General features: G+C 34.3%; 1 protein-coding gene across 1 annotated transcript; it reads left to right on the top strand.

Moving 5' to 3' along the window:
• The first annotated feature begins 1,448 nt into the window (after window positions 1–1,448).
• On the top strand, window positions 1,449–19,859 carry LOC150103188 (ileal sodium/bile acid cotransporter-like). Its single transcript, XM_090397933.1, has 3 exons — window positions 1,449–2,147; window positions 10,322–10,496; window positions 18,520–19,859. The coding sequence occupies exons 1-3, from the start codon at window positions 1,605–1,607 to the stop codon at window positions 19,170–19,172; spliced, it is 1,371 nt and encodes a 456-aa protein (XP_090254059.1). The 5' UTR covers window positions 1,449–1,604; the 3' UTR covers window positions 19,173–19,859.
• The last annotated feature ends 3,586 nt before the right edge of the window (window positions 19,860–23,445 follow it).

Here is a 23,445-nt window from a genome sequence, read left to right as displayed (position 1 = left end):
AAGCAACGACGAGTATATTATCCGTGCCCCCCCCCCCCCCAGCTCGAGCTTATCGCTCATAAGCTCATAAATTTTCCTCTTCAAGTCGCCCATATCAGACAACAGGGAACAAAAAAAAGCATCTTGCTTCACCCTTCTGACCAGCTGTGCTATGCTACACACATTTCAAACGTTTGAAACGGAAGATCGACTTTGGTTTCAGTTTTAACAAATATTAGGAGAAGCAACTGACACTGGGGGAGGACGATTGAAAAGAAATATTAAATATATTATATATATATATATATATATAAAGTTTTTTAACTTGGATATACTATACGTTAAAGATACCAAGCAATTTTATAAACTTGGTTTTAATCCTTTTTCCCAAGTAAGCAAACAGACAACTAAGTCAAGTTTGTGCCTGAAATATTTTCAGGTCTGAGGAAACTCGTGTTAAAGGTGGAGTAAGATCTGATCACTTTCCTTAGTATCTCCCCTAATGCAAAACACGTTTCCTTGTGGACATGTATGATGCTAAGCATTAAGGGAAGGGCCACTACCCAGACCGGTTTCGACCTTTATTGAGGTCTCGTCAGTGGGAGCCAGATCCTGAGATGCCAAGGTTGAAGTAATGCAGAACTTAGAAATTTAAAATTTAACCTATACAAGTTGCCACAAGGTGCTTTGACCTCCCACTGAGGAGACCTCAATAAAGGTTGAAACCGGTCTGGGTAGTGGCCCTTCTCTTAATACATAGCATCATGCATGTCCGTAAGGAGATGTGCTTTGCATTAGGGGAGATACTAATGAAAGTGATCAGAGCTCACTCCACCTTTACCACGAGTTTCCTCAGACCTGAAAATACTTCAGGCGCAAACTTGACTTGCCTGTCTGTTTGCTTACTTGGGAAAAAGGATTAAAACCAAGTTTATAAAATTGCTTGGTATCTTTAACTTATATATATATATATATATATATTTTTTTTTTTATTTATTTATTTATTTATTTTTTTTTTGATAAGCAAAAGTCCTTCCGCGATCAGTGTTACAACTCCATGTAGATTTTGAATAATAATAATGATAATAATATACTTTGAAATATACAATTCAAAATTGCTGACATGTGCAAAATATATTGAACTTTTGCATAAATGTAAATCTCCTCCAATTATTGTTTGTTATGTTAGACATCTGATGCACGGATACCTAATTAAATTTTGTGCGCGCATATTATGCAGACACCACAGTGACAACACACTTAAAAAGAAACGATGTTAAACTATCAGTAGACAAAGTGAAAATTGTTTTTCTCAAAAGTTGTAACTCAAGGACAAATTTCCGGTTTTTCTCGAATGCATTTCAGTTGCCACGTTTCATGACGCAATCACACATGCGTTGAATGAATATCCCCACGCTAAAGTCCTAGTATACATTTACTGGCTGTCTGCCGTTGTTGCTAGTTGTGTCTATGGTTGTGTTGATCGCCACAAAAGTATATTTTTTAAGGTGATAGCTAATACGTACTTTTTAATATTCAGGTGTATAGGTGAAGAACATTTATTAATTGGGAATAGTCAAAAGTCTCTGTCGCCGTCCTTTTGAGGTTTGAACCACATCATCGACATGTGTCCTGTAGTTCTCCTTGCGTTGTTATTGAGTTTTCTGCTGCTTCTTATGGAACTGACGGCAGCGATTAGCGTTACTTTTAATCCTGCTAAACTAGTGAATTTTACTGAAGATGACTTAAGCGTAGTTCAGTTCTCAGTCAGAAACGGCAGTATTAACAATCCGTCTCTTTATGAAGTTGTGTCAGATAATGAAAAGATCGCTAGTGTTGTCAATAAGACTTTCTATTTGAATACAACTGCTGATCCTCAGACGTTTAACAATTCGTTTACCATACAGGGTAATTTTCTTGGACATACGTTTGTTCGTATTCGAGCAGTTAAAGATAACGAAGAGGAGTACTCAGAAAAATTAGACGTAACCGTTAAAAGGAAAAAACGAGCAATTGCTACTGCTTTTGTCGTATCAGTAACAATTCTTGTGTCCCTGAATTATGTCAACATGGGCTGTGCATTGGATCTTAATGTTGTGAAAAAAGTTTTATTGAAACCTGTTGCACCAGTTTTAGGCTTCTTCTGCCAGTATGCTATAATGCCTTTGGTAAGCCATAATATTCCACTATGTAATTTTATGCATGTTTGAGAGAATTTCGCAACTTTATTCTACCTGCGTTTGTGCTACAAAACTTACAGATTGTGTATTTATATGTGTGTTCATTTCTTTTATGAATTGGATATCGAGAGAAAATTAATACATTAATTATTTAAAGAAATGTGTGTGTGGTTTTGAATACTTTTTTTATTTAAAATAGTTTTGCATTTATATTATAATTTTCAAAATATAAATGAACAAGTCGTAAGCTTATAGCGAGACACGTCTCTTTTCTAACACAAACGTCCCTAAGAAATTCGTGTACGTTAATATAATGGATTTATTTTTGTTTTATGATCTGTCACACTTTTATAACCGAAAACTGTAATAATGTACAAGATGATCCATATATTCTGATATCTTACAATTCTGAACAGCCTGTATTTTGATGTCCTATTTATCAAATTCAATGTTTTTGATTTATATATTGTCGATTCCAAACTGCAGAAAGGTTTTTTACTAGGACATTAATAGGTGTATTACATGAAAATTCTTAATTTTAACCATCTGATAAATTTATCACAAACAAAATTGACCTTTAATCCTCATTTGTAACTGCAGTTACATGGATGATTAGTTGCCATCAAACAACGAACCTGATTCATCAGGTGTACTTGAAATTGATAGAAAGCATCATATGGCACAAATGATGCCAAGCTTATTATGCAAATTCTTTATTCCACTATTTATTCAATTATTCATTTAATTCCATCTATGCAGGATTTGGTGTCTGATGATTGGTTGCATTTAGACAAAAATATGGAATTGGAAATGTAACTGTCTATGTCAGCAGATAACTTACTAGCTTTTTTGTGATGGCCTTTCACTGTCATTGAGTTCTGGCCACACGTCATTGTGACTTCATTGCTTGGAGAGAAACATGGAAGTAGTTAAAAGGGAGTTGGAATGCATGATAACTGAGTTTGGGATGGGGGATGAATAAAGAGATCAAGAGTTTTGTGATGTGGTTGGTTAATGCAAGAAGTTCAAGAATTGATGAGAGTGAAAGAAAGGAGAATGACAGAGAGAGCAGAGGAGAGATTGCAAGTGACAAAGTAGTCAAGGGACATGAAAGAAATGTGATGTCTAGTAAGTAGTACAGTGAAGAGAAAGGAGAGGTTCGAGGGAAGAGAGTATGAAAGTGTGAGTGGAAGGGATCAGTATTATAATTACTTTCCCTGTGCTGAATATGATATTCATAGGTGTTCCTGGAGCAAAAATTAAAGATATGGGTGGTGTTAGAATGCAGAGGGGGGAAAGTGAATGACTAGAGTTCTGGTACCTATCAAAACCATCAGCTCATTCAGAATTAAGAGAGGATGTTGAATTGCTATTAAAAGAAGCCAAAAAAGTGAGAATGTGAAGTTCAATTTTATTGGCATAAAAAGAAAGGTGTATTCATGTGAAATGAATCATGAATTGAAGAAAAAAAAAAAAGAGGGCCATGATAATGAATGAATATGTAGGTTGTGCAAGAGGAGAAATGCTATGCAGTTTATAGATGTTCAGAATGAATTAAAAGAATTATATATGAATGATGGGATATACTTGAATAGACTTAGTGTGTTACTTTGTTAGTCAAAAAGAGAACTGATATACAGAAACAGATAAGAATATTAGAGCAGGAACAGGTATACATGTGCAGAGATCCTTGATATGAATGATTATAAGAATAAGAATGTTCAAAGAATTAATGTAATTTCAGTTATGAAATGTGAATGAAGCAGTAATTAAAGATGAAAGCATACCTGTGGACCCACACGAATATCAAAATTTCTGTATATTAATGCTAGAGAATTTGATTTCTACTTTTGAAAGGAAAATAGGATTAAGGTTGTTGGGGGGAGATGGTGAGATGTGGAGTATAGTAGTGTCGTCCCATGATGAATCCTTGGAGGTGTCATGTAATAATAAAATACTTAGAAAAATATTTGGCTTACTGAAGGATAATGGTCTTTGGAGGATTAGATACAACCATGAATTATATCAGTTCTATAAAGAACCTACAATGCCTAGTATATTCACATTAAAAAAGTTGCAGTGAGCAGGATGTGTTTTTTATATCGAAAATGACTATATTCTTAAGCAGACTATAAATAGTAAAAACCATTAACATCTTTAACCATTATTCTATGTTTTTAACCATTAGTCAAAATAGCATCATATTGTAATGTCTAAACTTGGGAAATAAGGTCCTGGACAGACAGGGTTGGAGGCAACAAATCCCAGAAGCCAAGGCTTGATTTGGGTAGTAGAGTCATAAGAAGAAGAATGCTGAAAGGAATAGGAACAAAGATGAGGAATTTTTACCTGTGATTATTACATCTTGGTCACAAATTACAGGTATTTGTAAGACTTGGTTGATAGATGATGATAGATTTAGCTACAGTGATTGTGTTTGAGATATTGTATTTTCAGAGAGAGAGAGAGATGAAGTGAGGGATATTATTAATGATAGTAGATTTGCAACCAATAAAAGTAGGTTATTCAGGACAGTAGTGAGACTGGAGAACAGCATTTGAGACTTATTTGAGATATTTTTCAATTAAAAAAATATATATATTTAAACTATAGGCTTAGGGAGCAATGGAAGATATTATGCATCAAGAGATTAGTTAAATGAGTATGGGAAACTTTAATTATGGGAATATAGAATGAAAAGAGAAGAAAACATATTAGGAAAGGAGGTTGACTTTATGTAGCCACTGAGGAATAATTACCTAAAATGACAGATGTTATAGGGAAGGATTAGGGATTTGGAGTGTTGGATATGGTAATAAAATTAGAATATTTGTTTACATTGAAGAAAGCAATTTAACATTACATTGGAGATAATGAAATGCATTGTTGACCAAGGCCAGCATGTAGAATTTTCTGTTAAGAAGGGGTTTATATAGAACTACAGAGTCAGAAATTATGACAAATTTGGGTAAACATAGAGTAATGCATGGAAAATGGTCAAGGGGTATTTGAGGAAGCAGTATTAGACTTGCATACTCATGGTCAGGAGAATAAATGGGGTGTGAGTTAAATAGAAGGATAGATTTATTCTGCAACAATAAATGTTAATAATAGGTGATAGAACTAGAAGAACAGTGAGTGATCGTTTTTTCTCAAGTGTGTATCATTCCATGCAAGTGGAGATAATGCAGTGACTGATGTGATAGAGACCAATGTGAATTTGAGTTAGATAAAGGCTTAGGATAGTGCAAAATCTCAATATGAATATCAGCACATATGTTATGAGAATATACAAAAAAATTGGCCCTACCTTTGACTGTGCTCTTTAACTTAACTCTCTCAATATTGGACAAGATCCAAAGAGTAGAAGGAAGGTAATTTCATTATATGGTAAGTCTAGAACAGAGGTAGGTAGGAAATTAACTTGATAATATCTCAGGGGGGCCATCCTGAGATATTATCAACTTGATAGTATCTCAAGATGGCCAGAATTCAGAGATGTGCATATAGGAATATTATTGCTACACAGACATCTCCATGGAGTCCTTATGCTCACTGCATGAAACCACTAAACATTTTGGGAGGACAAAGTTAGTCAATACAAAGTCTATTGTATCACTCCTTAAACTCATCCACTGTTTGCACTTTCACCACTCTCAGATAACTCCAGAGACTCATTGAGGGAGGGCACACTACTCCATTACAACTCACCGTCTCGTATAAGTCTACCTACCATTACTTTTAAAAACACACACCACTTTGTAGACAAAATTAAAGACATCACACTAGAAAAAAGTGATTTATTAGTCAGTTTTGGTTGTCTGCTTTTTTTCACCAATTTCCCAAATCTTTTTTTCAGGACAAATTCCCACCTGATATCAAAGCACACTTTGCTCATATACTACATTCTGGCTATTTTGTGTGGCAAAATAATTTTTTCCTACACAAAGAATGCACAGCCATGGGCTCACCATTCCCATCCCCCAATTGCTAACTTTTATGCGGAAGCTTTTGAGCAACATACTCTAGATTCCTCTAGTTTAAAACCCAAAGTCTGGCTTAGATACATTGACAATATTTTATTACCTGGTCCCATGACCACCAGACATTAGATACCTTCCTCAGCCACCTAAACAAACAACATAAATGCATACAATTCAATTGAAAGTCAATACTCGCTTCCCTTTCTAGATACACTTGTCATACATCTTCCTTCCAGCAGTCTTTCCTTCACTGTTTACCATGAGCCTACACATACCGGCCAATATATACACACAAACTCCTACCACCACCCAACACAAAAACTTGGTGACATTAACACACTAAAAAATAGGGCTTTGAAGATTTGCTCCAGTGAACAAACACCTAAACATGAATTAAAAGTTATCAGCAATACCTTCCTGAAAAATGGCTACACAAAATACTGTCAACAAAATTCTTCAGGAGACTCCACTTAAAAACAAAAATAAACTAGATTACAATAAAACTGTATCCATTCCATACATTAAAGGTATATCAGATAACATAAACGGAATAATACTACAGAAATACGACCTTAATGTCTCCTTTAAACCTCCTGCAAAATTAAAAAAAAAACTATTTAACTCATTCAAGGATCCAGTGGCCCAACCTGAAGTATACCATATTCATTGCACCTGTAATTTGCCTTATATAGGTGAAACAGGATGCACAATTCCTATCAGAAAAAAGAAACATAAATGGCATATTAAATTTAATAACTGTGGTAAATCTAGCCTTTCTGATCATGCTCTGAATACTCTAAATAGAATTGACTGGAAAGGCACCTGTTGTTTACATCACCCCAAAACGTGGTACAAGCATAAGTTTAAGGAGGCCTGTGAAATTCCTATTAACCGCTCTTATCTTAACAATAATGGTGGTCTAAAAATCACAAAAATATGAATGGCACATATTCTACCCACTTAACCTTTTGGTCTAAGAGTTAATTATAATTAGGACTGTAAGCAATCCAGGATCATAACTCTAATATAACACCCTTGTTAAATTATGGATTAGGCCACTACTTTGTTGTATTATTATTATTCGTGACACCTCCAAGGAGTCCGAAGACTCATCGCTGGAGGACACCTATTGTGCATCTCTCCATCTCCACCACTACACCGAACGTCTACTACCAATCATCAACATCAGCGCCATCTACTGGCCACCACCACAGCTAGTATTTTTTTGTCTGTAAATTGCGTGTGTTCTGAAGGGCTGATTTGTCTGTATGAAAAACCCCGAGTTTCCGGGAGAAAAAACTCTGCTACCTCCGTGTGAGATCGACTAACTCACCTTCAATTGAAAACATCCATATAAAGATTCCTCCCGTCATGACGAGAATCGAACTTAGACCTTTTCCAATCGAAGGGTGCAACGTACCTTCGTTCTTCCAATTGTGCTACAGAGGCGCTATTGTATTAAAACTATCTATATGAATTTGTTCTCTGATGTTATAAATAGAACAGCTTTGATGTAGGCTTTTTTTCCCACTAGAGGTCAGGCCAGTAGAATAATGATTGATCAAATCATTGTCATTTTGGCTTACTGTTAGAAATGTAATGTAGCTTATCTTTGTGTGTATATATGTGTGTGTACTGGGGGGAGGGGGGGCTCTGGCGCCTATGGCGCCCAACTCCCGAGTTCCTGGCTGGTAAGACAAAAAACATGACATAAAAACATTTTAAATTTCGGCTTATCTTTTTTTTTATATATATATATATATATATATATATATATATATATATACACACACAGGGTGTTCAGGATAAATTTGACATATTTATAATTAATTATATTTTTCCGTAAGTTACATGTATTAACACACACTTCTCTTCATTTAAAAGTTTGGACCCTTCTTCATTCATATACAAGATGTCAGAAAGGATGGATAGCTGGAACCCACCTGAATCATGGAAGAGAATAACTTGTATCATGATGATTCGTGCCCGCCATCAAAATAAGGATATTACGACTGCTGCCCAATGCTCCCTGAATACAGTAAAAACAATCAGGCATGAACTAGAGACTTGCAATGGTGACTACGAGGATGTAGCAAGAAGAAAGATCCCTAGCAGACGATCTGATTGCGTTCGTACAGCAGAATTCCTCGCAAATCTGCAGGAACAGGTGTTGAAGAACCCTGGCATTGGAATTCGGGCTTTGTTCGTGGAGTTGCTAACTGTAGTCAAGCCCTGGATAACAAGGGTAGCCAATGGTAGGCCGTATGTATGGCAGCAGGATTCGGCCCCTTGCCACACCTCTGGGAAAAGTCAAAAATGGTTGTCTGAAAATTTCTACGACTTCACCAGTCCAAATGTTTGGCCTCCAAACTCCCCAGACCTTAACCCCATGGATTATTTTGTATGGGGCGCAGTTGAAAAAGACACCAATCGCACTTCCAGTAATACAAAAGCCCAGTTAATGAATAAAATTAAAACAGTTTTTGCGGCCCTTCCCAGGGAGACTGTAGCATCAGCTTGTTCGAGGTTCCGAAGCAGAATTGAAGCTGTGATCGATGCTAATGGTGGTTATTTTGAGTAAATCTTGTTGATAGTATTGTAATTAACTCTGCCTGTAATGTTTTTTTGTCAATTCATTAAATTTAATAGATACAAAGAAGATTTTCTTTTTCCTTACGAAACTGTCAAATTTATCCCGAACACCCTGTATGTATATATATATATATATATATATATATATATATATATATATATATATATATATATATATATACACACGTATATTTAGACGTACAGAGTAAAATAAGTTGTGTACATATCCATATATCATGTTTGAGCATCTATAGCCATTTTCATATTCTTTTATAAATGCATGATAGTTTTGTATGGGTGCAACATGTGCACAAAGTATATTTTTGAAATATGCATATGAAGGCCTTTGCATATTAAATGACAGAATTTCATGCAAGAAGGCTCTGCTCTGATGTGGACTGAGGAAAGAGATATAATTTTATATGCTGACAGCTGTATAATGTCTTTCTTTCAGTGCAGATATGTCTGATACATTTTAAAAATCAGCATGAATAGTTTTAAAATCATATCATTTAATGTAAGACCAAATAAAAATTATTCTTTTTCCTCCTCTCCTTTAGAGGGGAGGCACTATAAATTAAAAACCATCCTTTTTTTTAAATTAGGCTACCAGTTTTAGCTATAATTTTAGCCAAATATTTGGCTAAAGCTTAACTTTTCAGTAGATTATTTGAACAAGCAAACAAACAACTCTGAGAAATAAGATTATAAATGATATGGATCTTTTTATTTTACCCTCTCATTTTTATATAAATTTCATCCACAAGAAATTATAAGTCTGCATTACATCAATAGTGGCTAAGTCATCTGGAAACCTTAATCTAGAGTTCAAACAGGGAACCTTTTCAGGCTTCCAATGAGCAAGGTGGTCTTGCACAGAGCATAGAAAATCATCTACAACCTAAAGACATTTACAGACATCCACATTAGGATTTGAACCCAGAGCCTGTTGTTTGGAAAGTAGATACACTATTTATTCAGCCAGCTAGATGAGAATAGAATCCTGTATTTAAATGCAAGGTTTTACAGTTTGGAATTTTGTAACAGAAAACTGCATACTGGTGGAAGTGTATTGCATCAAGTGAGGCAAGGGATCTTGGAGCATACCTGGCATTGAAGTTCCCTTGTATCAAGATCGGAATGCATGTGAGCTGTTGCATGTAGATTTGGTCATTTGGTTTTTGTGGTAATGTGGAAATCCTGAAATGGATGCAAAAGTGAACAAAAAAAAGGGAATGATATATGACTTGATTTGGAACATGACTTATTGAGTTACTTATGAGCTAGATATTGGAGAAATTTTTTGAAGCATAGAATGAATAAGAGTGGGTAATTGTAATCCATTACTGGAGAGTGCAGTCTGTGAATGAATTTAGGGTGTGATATTGTGTTTAGGATGAATCTCTGAATGGGTCTTCCAATTCCATGTAGGTGTGTTTATAATAATCTTTATAGCTATCAGTGAACTCTGATTTAAATAATAAAGGCAGATTTTTAGTAAACCTAAGGATTTAAGACTTGTATTAAACCTGTCATACAGATATAGATGATTTCATTTTACAGATTGCCTGTGATTTTACTTTATAGGTTGCCTATGGTATAGCAAAACTGTTGTTGTCTGGCCAACCATTTTTACAGCTAGGTTTGTTTACCTTTGGCTGTAGTCCAGGAGGAGGTGCAAGTAACATGTGGACTGTTTTGCTGAAGGGTAACTTAAACCTTAGCTTAACAATGACATTCATCAGTACTGTCGCTGCTTTGGGTATGTATTGTTCTTTAATTAGATATGAACCATGCTAGTATTCATGCTAATATTGGATTAGGAACATTTATTAGTTTTATTATAGCAGTTTTTATTATTTTTTTATATTGTAAAAAAATTCCATCCATTTTTCTGACTTAAAAGTAATTTAGTTTCATTTATGTAATCCTTGTTATTTTTGAAATTCAGACTAAGATTAAAATTATAAAAAAGTATACTTTCTAATCATTTTATTTCACTGGATATAGTTTGAAAAGAGTGTTGCTAAATCATTACATTTATTGAAGAAATGCAGTTAATAAATAAAGAAATTACATATCCTCCATGTTAAAACCAATTCAGTAGTTTATAAACCAAAGCACGGTTTTATAAATGCATATTTTCAGTAGGGTTGCAGACTACTAAAACTTAATCAAGCAAAATTTTTTCTCTATTATTACTGTGTATATTAAATTATAATATACACAGTAATAATAGCAATATAATAAAAGTAAACTACATGATACATTCTTCTTCTTTTCAGCCATTTTCTGTCCACTGCTGGATGAAGGCCTCCTCCAGTGCCTTCCACCTTTCTCTGTTCTTGGCAATAGTTGACCAATTTTTCCCAACAAAATTTGACAATTCATCACTTCACTCCACCTTCTTTTAGGACGTCTTTGGCCTCATTTCCCTTCTTTTGGAATCCAGTTTGTTAGTATGGTGGTCCATCGCTCATCTTGTCTTCTGAATAGATGTCCAGCCCATTTCCGTTTTAGTTGCTTGTGGTGAAGAATGATGAGAATGATGTCAGTGATACAAGTTTGGCTTCTTATCTTTTAATGTGATGCCTAGCATCAGCCTCTCCATTTTTCTTTGAGTTATTGCTAGTTTATTTGTCAGTGCTTTTGCCAGAGACTACATTTCGCAACCATATGTGATGACTGGAAGTATACACTGGCTAAATGTGTTCCTTTTTAAACTGAGTGGGGACATCATTATTTTGAAAAATGCTTTTCAATTTTCTGAATGCATTCCAGGCAAGTTAAACTCTTCTGTTTATTTCCTCTTGGAGTCCACAGTTTAGATCAATGAGATGACCTAAATATGTATATGAAGAAACTCTTTCCAAGAAATTGTTTTCCATTATTATGTTTTTTCATCATCATCATCATCAAATTCCTGCCATGTACCCTCAAGGGGTGTACAGGATATGACAGTACTACATGAAAAAATTACATCATTACTAACTTCCTATCTACAATTTTCCTCCAAATCAGTCTGTTACTTGTCAAGACTCCAACATTATCAGATCTTATATTTCTATCGTCTAAGGCACTTTGTACTGTATCAATCCACCTATATCTTGGTCCACCTATATCGATGCACAAAATCAGTTTTATTCTTGTTAAAATGCACCAAGCACTGTTCAGAGATCATGTGAGTGCATATTTGATCTGCTGTGAGCAAGCATGGCACCCATCTTGCAGAAAGCTTTTTCATTTGCAATTCTTCATGCAAAATATATCCTACACATTCTTTTGAAATGCCTATAGTCTCAGCAGTTTCACACACTTTGACTTGCCAGTCATCCAATACCATATCGTGCACTTGATCAATGATCTCTGGTGTTGTTACACTTTTTGGATGTCCTTCACATGAATCGTCTTCAAGACTGGTACGGCCATGTTTAAACTCGGCAGCGCATTTCTTAATTGTCAAAAACGAATGAGAAGAGCGCCATAAACTTTTATGAACTTCAAATGAATTTCTTTTGGCATTAAACCTTCTTTTACAAAGAATTTTATAACCGCACAATGCTCAATTTCATCCATTTCAAGGGATACCGACAACACTTTTGCTTCAGATAGCTGTATAAAACAAACTACTTGATAGAATGAGTTGCAATTTCACATGGATGCTTATGACAAATGTACCAACTTAGAAAAAAAAATTCTGCCGATATTGTTGCCATCTATGGTTGAGGCCGAGAACTTTTCAGACCACCCTCGTATATTTGATATATATATGCCTAAAGTAACACTAATTTGGTCAACTGTTATTCTTTTGGCCTAACCTAGTATGTAGAGAGAAGAAAAAAAACCCTACATCAAAGCCATATCATATTTTACATTCCAGAGAACATTTTCCTCTATAATGAAACCTGTGGAGTATCAAATCACATGTGTACCACAATAAAAACTAATACAGATAATTACAGATATTTCGTCTTACATATTTGATTATAAGACATCATCATTGTGAACAGATAACAACAGTAAGGACCTTGAATAAAAGAAGCAGTAGAGTGCATGCATTACATTGGAATCCCTCTGTATAATTACATTGTATAGAGGGATTCCAATGCAAGATTAAAAATTATCATATTGAAAATAAAATTAGATAACTGAATTTAAAAATTAAACTTATGAGTACAAATTTATTTAATACAGTTAAGGATAACAATTTCTCACCCTTTTGGATTGGTAAGGCAGCCATTACAATTGAAGTCAGGTCGATGAAGTAGCACTTTAGTACTTACTTTCTATATACATGAATCTGTGGAATAGAGTGGCATTTTCTCATAGGAGTGAAAACACTAGCCATGATCCAGCATTGTGCTAGGTCAGATTTGTGAGGTTTGATGAACCAGATGTTCAGAAATATGTGTATTGAATGATCTTGTTTGTATGCATAAGTCAAGTTGCACAAACATGGAACTTGGTAAATGTAAGCGTAGCATCACTGCTGACAGTTTTTCTTTTGGAGAAGGTAATAGGGTATGAATTTGGTTGATGGTTTTATAAGGTTTATTAGAAGAGTTGCAGAATAAGAGAGTTATTATTTTCTGTGTTGTTCTTCAGTTATATACATTTAGCAAAATTGTTATTCTTCGGTTATATACATTTAGTAAAATTGTTTGTTTGCAAGTTTTGCAGTTTTTATTTAAGAGATCCTTTAGAGGAACAAATTTTGTGTGCTTTAGACACTAAGGATTTTATAATACCATATTTTTGAGATGGATGACAGGCTTATGTATTGTAGATATAACAGTCTATAAAAGTCGGTTACAGGACGCTACGGTCCATGTTCCTGTTGGATGTGTACATCTAGAAAGGAAGTTCGGTTTGATTCTTTTTCTGAAAATTTAATACAAGGATGTAGGTTGTTGATTTTATGTAGAAATGAATGGAGTTATATTTTGTGTGACTCCAAACTGCAAAGACGTCTATATGCTGCATCCAAATAGATAATTTTGGGTCTAGAGAGAAGATTCTTTTTTTCCAGGTGTTCTAGATAAAAGTTAGATGATAGTAGTCAAGCCCATTTCTCTTCCTTTCACTCGTTTGTATGGTTTATCCTTTCACGTGAAGTAACTGGTTGTGATTGTAACTTTGAGTAAGTTCACAATGTCTGAAGGAAAGTTTTGGGCTAGAAATTCTGTTGTCTCAGTATGAGGGATTTTTGTGAAGAGAGAGAAAGAGAGACATTGTTATAACCTTATGTCTGTGGATACTAGTTTTATTTATTTTATTCTTGGAATTTTTTATCGAAGAAGCTGAGTGGCCACTGAGGGGCAAAGAAGATTAGACCGAAATCTTGAGATTTTATTCATGGGACTGTCTATGGAATTCACAATAGGTTTGATTGAATAGTTATGTAATCCATATGTTATGGGGAGGGGGGGATCAAAAGACTCAAAACATGATGTGTTTTGAGTCTTTTGATCATTTCTTGATCTATGAATGTTGTTTTATCCAATAACTTGTTAATTTTATTGAGTTGACTTTTGGTAGGATTCATATTAAGCTGTATTTAATATGTAATTTAATTAATGTGTAATTTAATATGTAACTGCATATGTATTTTGATCTTGAAGAAATAATTAGATTCCAAATCCTATGATTGAAAAATGAAACAACTACTTTGTGATTGGAATACATGTCCCTGCTTAATGTAGATCCTATCAAAAGTCAAGTCCAACCAAAGGGCTCATGTAAAGTAACTGAGCTATGAAATTTCACTTTGGCTTTCAGAATTTCTAATTTACAGTCAATAATTTTTGAAAGTACTATGAGAACAAATTATACGATGAATCATACATGTCACTTAATTTAGGTAGAATAAAATTTATTTAGTAATTAGTCCAATGTCTCCACTCCAATATTACTCTAACCCATTCCAGATCAATACACCAATTAGTTACTTTTAGTCTGCACCATGTGGGCAAACTAATGCTCATGTCAGCAAGTTGCAAAGGGGCATTATGTGTAAAGTGGATTTAAGTTAATTAGAAACTCAGGTCAGGTCTAGTGTCGGCATGACAGAAGGGTTCCCTATTGTCGTAGGGCTACACCAAGGATCAACTCTGAGCCCCTACCTCTTTGACCTGATCATGGATGTACTAGTGCAGGATGTCAAGAAGGAGGCACCATGGAGCATGCTGTTTGCCGATGACATTGTTCTATGCGAATCATCCCGAGAGAAGCTTGAAAATACCCTGGAAGAGTGGAGAAAGGCATTGGAGGAGAGCGGCATGAGAATTAACCGGGTGAAGACTGAATATATTTCAACGGGGAGTGACGAGGATATCGTCATACGACTCCAGGGTGAAAGGCTAATTTCAGGGAAGAAATTCAAGTACCTTAGGTCGGTTGTCGAGAGGAATGGTGACCTGGATGAGGAAATACAGCACCGAATAACATGTGGTTGGATGAATTGGAGGAAGATGAGCGGGGTCCTGTGCGACAAGAGAGTGAGTTGTAAGAGGAAAGGAAAGCTCTATAAGATGGTGGTGAGGCCGGCGATGCTCCATGGTGCGGAGACGTGGCCTATAACCAAGGCACAGGAGAGGAAGATGGAGGTAGCGGAGATGCGGATGTTGAGATGGATGAGTGGTGTGACAAAGAAGGACAGGATAAGGAATGACTACGTCAGAGGGACGGTTAAGGTGGGACCAATTGGCAAGAAGATACAAGAAAGTAGGCTGAGGTGGTTTGGACATGTTGAGAGGAAGGGTGAGGATTATGTTGGTAAACGAGTGGAGTATATGGAGTTGGAGGGAAGGAGGAAAAGAGGCAGGCCCAAGCTCAGGTGGAGGGATAAGATGATCTTAGGGAGAAAGGATGGAGTCCGAAGGATGCTCTGGACCGGAGAACTTGGAAGAGGAAGGTTAAAGATTGGTGCACTGACCCCGTTTAACATGGGATAAGGCAGAGTGAAAGAAGAAGAAGAATTCTGTGTAGCTACAAAAATCCATCACTGTTTGCACAAGTTCAAGTAACTATGCTTTCGAGACAGCAAACACCCGAAACAAATGTGCAACTTGTTGACATCAACATCAGTTCGCCCAAATGATATTCTTAAAAGTAACTAAATAGTATGTTAAGTTGGCATAGATTAGAGTAATATTGGAGTGGAGAATTAGACAAATTACTAAATAAATGAAAAGTATGATATTAACATATAATTTGTGTTTGTAGTATGTTTCAAAAATTGACTGTAAATTATAAAATGTTGCACTCATTATTTAATGTATAATTCAGGTTAAAGCTAGATGAAAAAAGGGCAACATCAAGTAACCCTCGTATAACGCGGATGTTAGGTTCCATAGAAATGCCACATTATATAAATTGCATTATGCGAGACTCGGATCACATAGAAAAAGTAGGGTTCTGTTCCGAAGTCGTCTTTTTTATTTTTTTAATTATATGAACAACAATGACATATCAAACAAAAAAAATATTTTTATTTAATTCAGGTAATTCATCTAAGTTAAGAAAATATAAACTATGAAACAAATACATATTATAAAAATTACAAATTGACGTAAACTTCATTGCACGTAATGCATAAATGTTTTAGGCAGAATAAAAGTGTATATTTTAATCGTAATTACTGTCTTCATAAATAATATTTCGTAGAGGTTCTTTATTTATGAGTGGCCAGACATCGTCACTTGAAATCTCGTGGACATCATTTGAATACTTCGGCTGGTTTAGTTAATCAAGAAGTTAATAAGACCTTGCTTACCACTATGCTGCAATTTTTTATTAAGTTCATAATATTGGAGCTAAACAAATATCCAATTGTCTTGTGAATTTTCCGGAGCTCCATTGAGGGATCATTATTCGTAAAATAACTTCCTAACTTTCTTGCTAAGTCCAATCCTTCTGCTAATTTCTTTAAACTGAATTTTTTAACAGATTTATCATAATCAGCATCTTCGGCAGAACTTTCCCCACCATTTGGATGAAGAATCTTGATCAAGTTCTTTTAAGTGTTTATAAACTTTGAGAGCTTTTTGTGTAATAAGATTTCCATCCAAAGGAATTTTCTTTTGGAATCTTTTATCCAAATCATTAGAGATTTCTCCATTTTTCCCATTAGAATATTGCGTACACAAGCAATGCACTTTGCGCTTACTGTTGAGCCAGCATAACACTTTCTCGAAATTTATGTTCAGTTTGTTTGATTGTTTGAATTGTTGATTCATTTAAATTCAAAGTCCTTGCAACAACTCCTGGTTTTTCTCTGCTTTTCAACCAATCCTAAGATTTTAATTTTTTCTTACAGAGAAATTAATTTTCTTTTCAATGTTGGTTTTTCCCTTTCGTTGTAGTTTTAATGGCCATTACTATAAAAATATTTTTTACATAAAAAAACATTACATATTGTATATAACTCACCAGAAAATAAACACAAAAAAGAAAACGAACACAATTTTCAACAATAAACACTTTATACATGCGTGCTAAAGGGTATTTTCCCTAATATAAATTTGCTACTTATAACTACATGCGCGATACGGGCAGATGCAAATTTAACGAAGATAAAATTTGATTTTTAAGTAGCGCAGTGAAAAGTATATGAAAAGATAAAAGGTTACTACAGTTTGTAGACCATCTTATATCGAAACCACGTTGAACAAGGGTTACTACAATTTGTAGTTCGCGTTATGTGAGGGTTACCTGTACTACATTAGTGCTTTTATTGTGTTAAACCCTCAAAATGTCACTGTCTATATTAAAGCTGAAAAGAACTGCAAATTCCTTTAAATTTGGATTGCTGGATAAATGTAACAGTTTGTTTATAAACTGCATGTATATGTAGTATTAGCTGAAGGTAAGCATTTAAGTTGCTCTTATAGAAATAATTAGCATGCAACGTACAAGATATTTTAACAAAGATGTCACCGATTTAATAAAGATGTCATCCTAGTTGAGTCTTTGATTCTATGGGATCTTAGGGTAATTATAATAATTTGAAGCATATCAAATTAAGAGTGTGACTTTGTAACGTTTGCTATTTTGAGCACAGGCTACACCATACATTGAGTTTGAGACTAGAAACTTGCATACAAAATGTTTTATGGGGCCAGAAAATTACAGAAAAGATTGGTGCCAAGTCATGTTATTATCTAAATATATATCCCATCCCATCTTCCCTTTTCATGTTAGGCTTAGTGGTCTGTCACAGAGAAGTAATTTGGCTTCTTGGAAACTTGCTTAATGTTTGGGATAGACAGCTAAGACTATCTACATTATCTGCTATGCCTATAGAATGCATATGTATTACTAGCCAGTTTGCTTGTTATGCAAGATGAAAACCCTGCTATCTTCATGTGAGATCAGCTAATTCACCATCACTTAAATAGTCCTGATCAGTTCTTTGCATCCTAGGGGGATTCAAACCTAGGTCCTTTCCCATCTGAAGGAGCCTCCATAGCTCGGTCAGTATCAATGATACCCTAAATATGTTTGACTTTGAAATTATAGATATTTTCAGTTTCAGCTTATATATAGTTGATATACTTCATTTTTTTTCTGAATTTTAATTAACATTCAAGAAGAAAAGACAAAATAATGGAAACTTTATTAGATCGATGTTGTATATATTTGTAATGACTAATATAAGTTTATTTGTTTGTCAGTATATCATTTGCCTACAGTCAAAGATTTTCTAATGAGAAATATATAATGCAGTTTAATAATAATAAAGCAATAATGAAATGAACTTCACATTTATTATTTTTCTTTCCTAGGAATGATGCCAATGTGGCTGTTTACACTAGGAAGTACACTATTGGAAGATACCACCACTAAAATCCCATTTACTCACATTCTTTACACGCTTGTTGCACTAGTAATTCCAGTTGGAATTGGCCTCCTTCTTCAGCGCTTTTTACCCAGAGTTTCCAAGTTTTGCACTCGCATTTTGTCTCCTGTGTCTATCCTCATGATTATCTATATCATATGTTTTGGAACTTATGCTAACTTATATATGTTTAAGTTATTTACTTGGGAGATAGTGGTAAGTGCCACCATTAATGTGTGGGTAGGATTTTTATTTGCTGCTGTTTCTGCTAAACTTATTGGCCTATCATTAGAAGATCTTATAGCCATTACAGTAGAAACTGGTATTCAAAATACAGGTATAGCCATAATTCTCTTGGGATTCACGTTAAAATCTCCTGATTCAGATCTTGCATCAGTGGTTCCAGTTGCAGCTTCTATTATGACTCCATTTCCTCTTCTAGCTATCTATTGCTGTCAGAAGATCAGGAGTTGTTTTCAGCAAAAAAAGAGCAAACCAGATTATGCCATGGATGATGAAGAAGTACGAAAAGTACTCCCAACACCTACTAGTGAAAGCACCATTTCAGAAAGAAAGTCATCATTCAATGGTTATATGTAGTACAAAGTGTCAGAGATAGTTCTTAAACTGGCTGTTATTTTATGAAATATTCTGTTCTCATATTTCTGCATATACACTAAATATTTCATAGCTATATTTAGTATGTATATACACATAAGAAATAATGGTAATGTTTGTTATATTTTAGTATTTTGGAGTAATTTATTTCTGTCCATTTTAATTTTTTTTGTATAGGAACAAATACTGAGTAGAAAAGAAGTTTTTAATTCTTGTGATATGAACTAGAATTCTTTTTCCAGAGTTGAAATATTTTCATCATTGATGTTTTAGTTGGATTACTTTAATGTAAGTAACGAACAACCCAAGAAAGAATAATACAGACTGTATTTAACTAGGGTTAACAAATTGGTTGTTATGTATACTTCATCTTTTAATTTACTGTACTTATAAATGTTAGTGAATCACCTTTTCATCAAATGATAAAAGTATTATTAATAGATGAAATAAGTTAAACATAGTCCAACTTATTGATTTATATAGATTCAACTTAGAAGCACTGTTTGTACTGCTGTATTATTTTAGTTAACTTATAAATAATTACCTTATACTTCATTGTATCAACTCTCAGATCAAGTAACAAAAAATGTAAGATTCAGCATGCATCAAAGGGTTATTATAAATATGTATATGTATTTTACAATAAACACCAATGGTATCCATAATGTATTACTTTGAGGTATTTTTGTCTGTCACGCTCGGTAGCATTTTCATCATATGAAGACATGAAGAGAAATACTTTCCTTCTAGCAATATTTAACCACTTAGTTCATCACACTATTAAAGTCTTTTTTTTTTTTTGTTATGTTATACAAATAGTTTAGATTGCATATATTGATATTTGCTAGTGTTTTTTTATGTGTATTTGAAAAAAAAAAAAAAGGTATTTTTGTATGACAGATGCATAAAACATTGTCATTCAGTGTGTATTAAGCAAAGTTCCTTAACTGATTACTTAAAAGTTTCAATACACGCCCCTCCCTCCCAGCTAACTGTTAAATACTTGTAATAACTTTGGTGGTTTTATGTTAACCTCAAAAATTCATATATGAGGTTAACACAATTCTTAGAAGTATTATTTAGGTTGTTAAAATTAAAACACTCATTGTTCATTTTTCTTCTTTTAATAAATTCATATAAATGCAAATTAATTGAAAATGTCATTATCTGCATTTTTATTTGATTTGACACATTGCAGTATTATGTTTAAGAATGTAGAGGTGAAAGATAAATCATATAATTTTCATAATTTTTTTCTGGCAGGTAGTGGCACTGCACTGGCTAGTACAACATCACAGAGTTTTTTTCCTGTTCTTGTGCATACCAGAGGAACAAAATGTTTTGTGGTTCTCAGAATGTCATTGGCGATCCCTATATTATTATTAACTAACCTTCATGGAGTCAAAGGACTCATCAGGAGGCCTATACTCTGTCATGCCAAAAGATCATTGAACTGTATCTTCAATCCATTCAGTTTCCACACTACCACACTTTCAGGCACTGTATTCCACTCACCAATCACTCTCCATGCAAAGAATCTGCTTTTCACTCCCTTGCTCACACTCTCCTTATACATCTTCCATGGATGGCCTCTAGTGTTCTACCCTTGCCATCCTCTATTCTATGAAATATCTTCTCCACATTAATCTGGTAACAACTCCCCACCAACTTATATGTCACTTATAATTCACAAGATTCTGTAAGTTGCATTCCTCAATCCCTCCTTGTATATGATATTCCTTTAGACCTGACACTAACTTAGTAAACCTTCTCTAATACATCCTCACCCCCCCCCCCCCGAAAACCAGGCAATCATGTCAGTGTCCTTCTCATTATTGTTGTAATCTGTTGGGATGCTCTCACAATTTTAGTAATGTGACCACTAAACTTCAAGTCTCTGTCTGCCATCATTCTCAGATTTCTCATCTCCTCCACCTCCTTCAAAATGTCTCCATTAATTATATACTCTGCATTCCAACCTTGCCTATGAAATTTCAAGACCTTGAACTTTGTGATATTAAACTGATAGCTCCAATCACTTACTCACCCACATAGTTTATTCAGATCCTCCTGCAAGGCTACAATATCTGCTCTTCTCATAGCCCTTCTCAACTTTGCATCATCAGAAAATAGCTGCACATCTCCAGTTAAGCCAGTCTCAATGTCATTAATGTACAAGTTAAACAATAATGGTCCCAAAATAGATCCCTTTGGCACTCCACTAGTGACCTTCCTCTTTGGGATACTATTCCTCCATGTACAACCTGCTGATACCTCAGACAGCTATATGTGGCAAGAAATATTTGTCAGACAATAAAATTGGTGTGTAAATGACTCAGATGTGAATAGACAATAGGCTAGCATCATTGATGCAGAAAAAATTGATGCTTTTGCTACAACAGAGAAATCATTTTCACTGATTTTCTGCCTGTAGATCATACTGTCAATGCTAAATCATATTTGCAACATGCTGCAGTATTTACTTGCTATTATCCCAAAAAAAAAAAAAAGAAATCAATTTGCAATCTGAAGTGCTTCTATTTGATGTCAGTGTCCAGCCACACACATGCACTAGCCACCCTGGTTCAACAAACACTTTATCACTAGAGGATGGGAGGGTCCATCAAACCTCATATAGTGATCATTCACTAAGAAATGTCACTTGTGTTGATATTCTAAGACCATGAAAATCATACCTGTGAAGAAATGGGATGTTTGGAATGCCATAACTGGCAATATATATATATATATATATATATATATAGTGTTGCCACCAGCTGGGAAAAAATCATAAAGAACATAATTAAATGATCTATCTTTCATTTTCTGAATGTTCATTAAAATAGACCTAATAAAAAAAAGTTGATGCTTTTTTAATTTACTGTGGATAGAATTTTTAAGAATCTTTTTATAGGAAATATCAGATTGTCAGTATTTCATCTTTTTGCAAAATAAAAGTATGCTTACATCTTTTGACTAGGAAAATTCAAAAATCCTTTTATATTATAAACTTTGTAAGGATATTATAAGATTGTTTATGGATGATGCACAAGCTGTGTTGCCACAAAAGCATGAGTGGTGAAGTAGAGAAGTATAAACCAGAAGCAAGGTGGTTCAGATGAAATACAATGTAGTTAAGTGCTAGCATTACTTCTCAGCTAGGGGTTGGCAAATAAAGGATATTCTCTTCTCTAGTTGCTCTAGATAAAATCTGTGTTATAGTGCTGGATTTTTAAAAAGAAAGATAATCAGTTCTGCATGCTTCAGAAATTCAGAAATGTGTTGAAAATTTGTATATATATATATGTGTGTGTGTGTGTGTGTGTGTGTGTGTGTATAATAAAAAATGGATAAAAATAGTTTTTTAATAACATTATTTTTATGGCATTTATAAATTGCTACCTGTGAAGAAAAATTATTTTCTTAATCACATATATAAAAACTGGATAAGCACACGTTTGGATAATTAAAAATCAAAACCAATTAAAAAACCTATTTTTTGGATATAAAATAAAAATGGATTAAACAGTAAATGATTTAAAAAAAAGATTACCTGTTTTATGATATTATAATGCAATCAAAATTCAATTATTTTATCTTATACAGTAGAAACTAGATAAGTGTGCAAATCATGCAAACTATGACCCATGATTAAAGATTGATGCATTTTTTTTTTCTTCTTGTAAACCTTGTTGAAACTTATGTACCTTTTTGTATGAAATACTTTCTAGATAAAGGTACATGGAAATGAGCTTCATCCACTTGTCATTCAGAGTATAGAAAGTCCAGCACAGATAACGCCTTTTATAGTGCCAGTTTAACTCTTCTAGCAAAGTCATTTTAATACAGTTGATTCTGTTAAAGCAGTGTTTCTCAATCTTTTTTGGATCATGCCCCACCTCAACGTCTCAAAGATTTTGATGCCCCCTCCTCCGGCATAATAGTCAGCCAAATTCTGAAAAAGTATAATATAAATATGTACATTTTCTAATTGCCCCCCCCCCCCCCCGTGGGGCATATGCCCCACGTTGAGAAACACTGTGTTAAAGCAATATGTTTAACCTTTTTTTTTTTGAGCATGGGGCTAGATATCAAGTGTGAAAAGTGATCAGAGACTATGTCTTTCATATTCAAAATTGTATGTTGGAGGATGCATTTGAAAACTGGCAGAAATGCATAAAGAGAAAAATAACATTCTGAATTCCCCAGTTTATTAAGATGTCAAAATTTAACTATATTGCAATTAAAAAAAAAA

The sequence above is a fragment of the Typopeltis vanoorti genome, chromosome 9 (genome assembly GCF_054136105.1).
Source record: "Typopeltis vanoorti isolate ZY-2024b chromosome 9, IOZ_Tvanoo_1.0, whole genome shotgun sequence".
NCBI classification, from domain to species: domain Eukaryota; kingdom Metazoa; phylum Arthropoda; class Arachnida; order Uropygi; family Thelyphonidae; genus Typopeltis; species Typopeltis vanoorti.
This window is presented reverse-complemented; position numbering and strand designations above follow the sequence as displayed.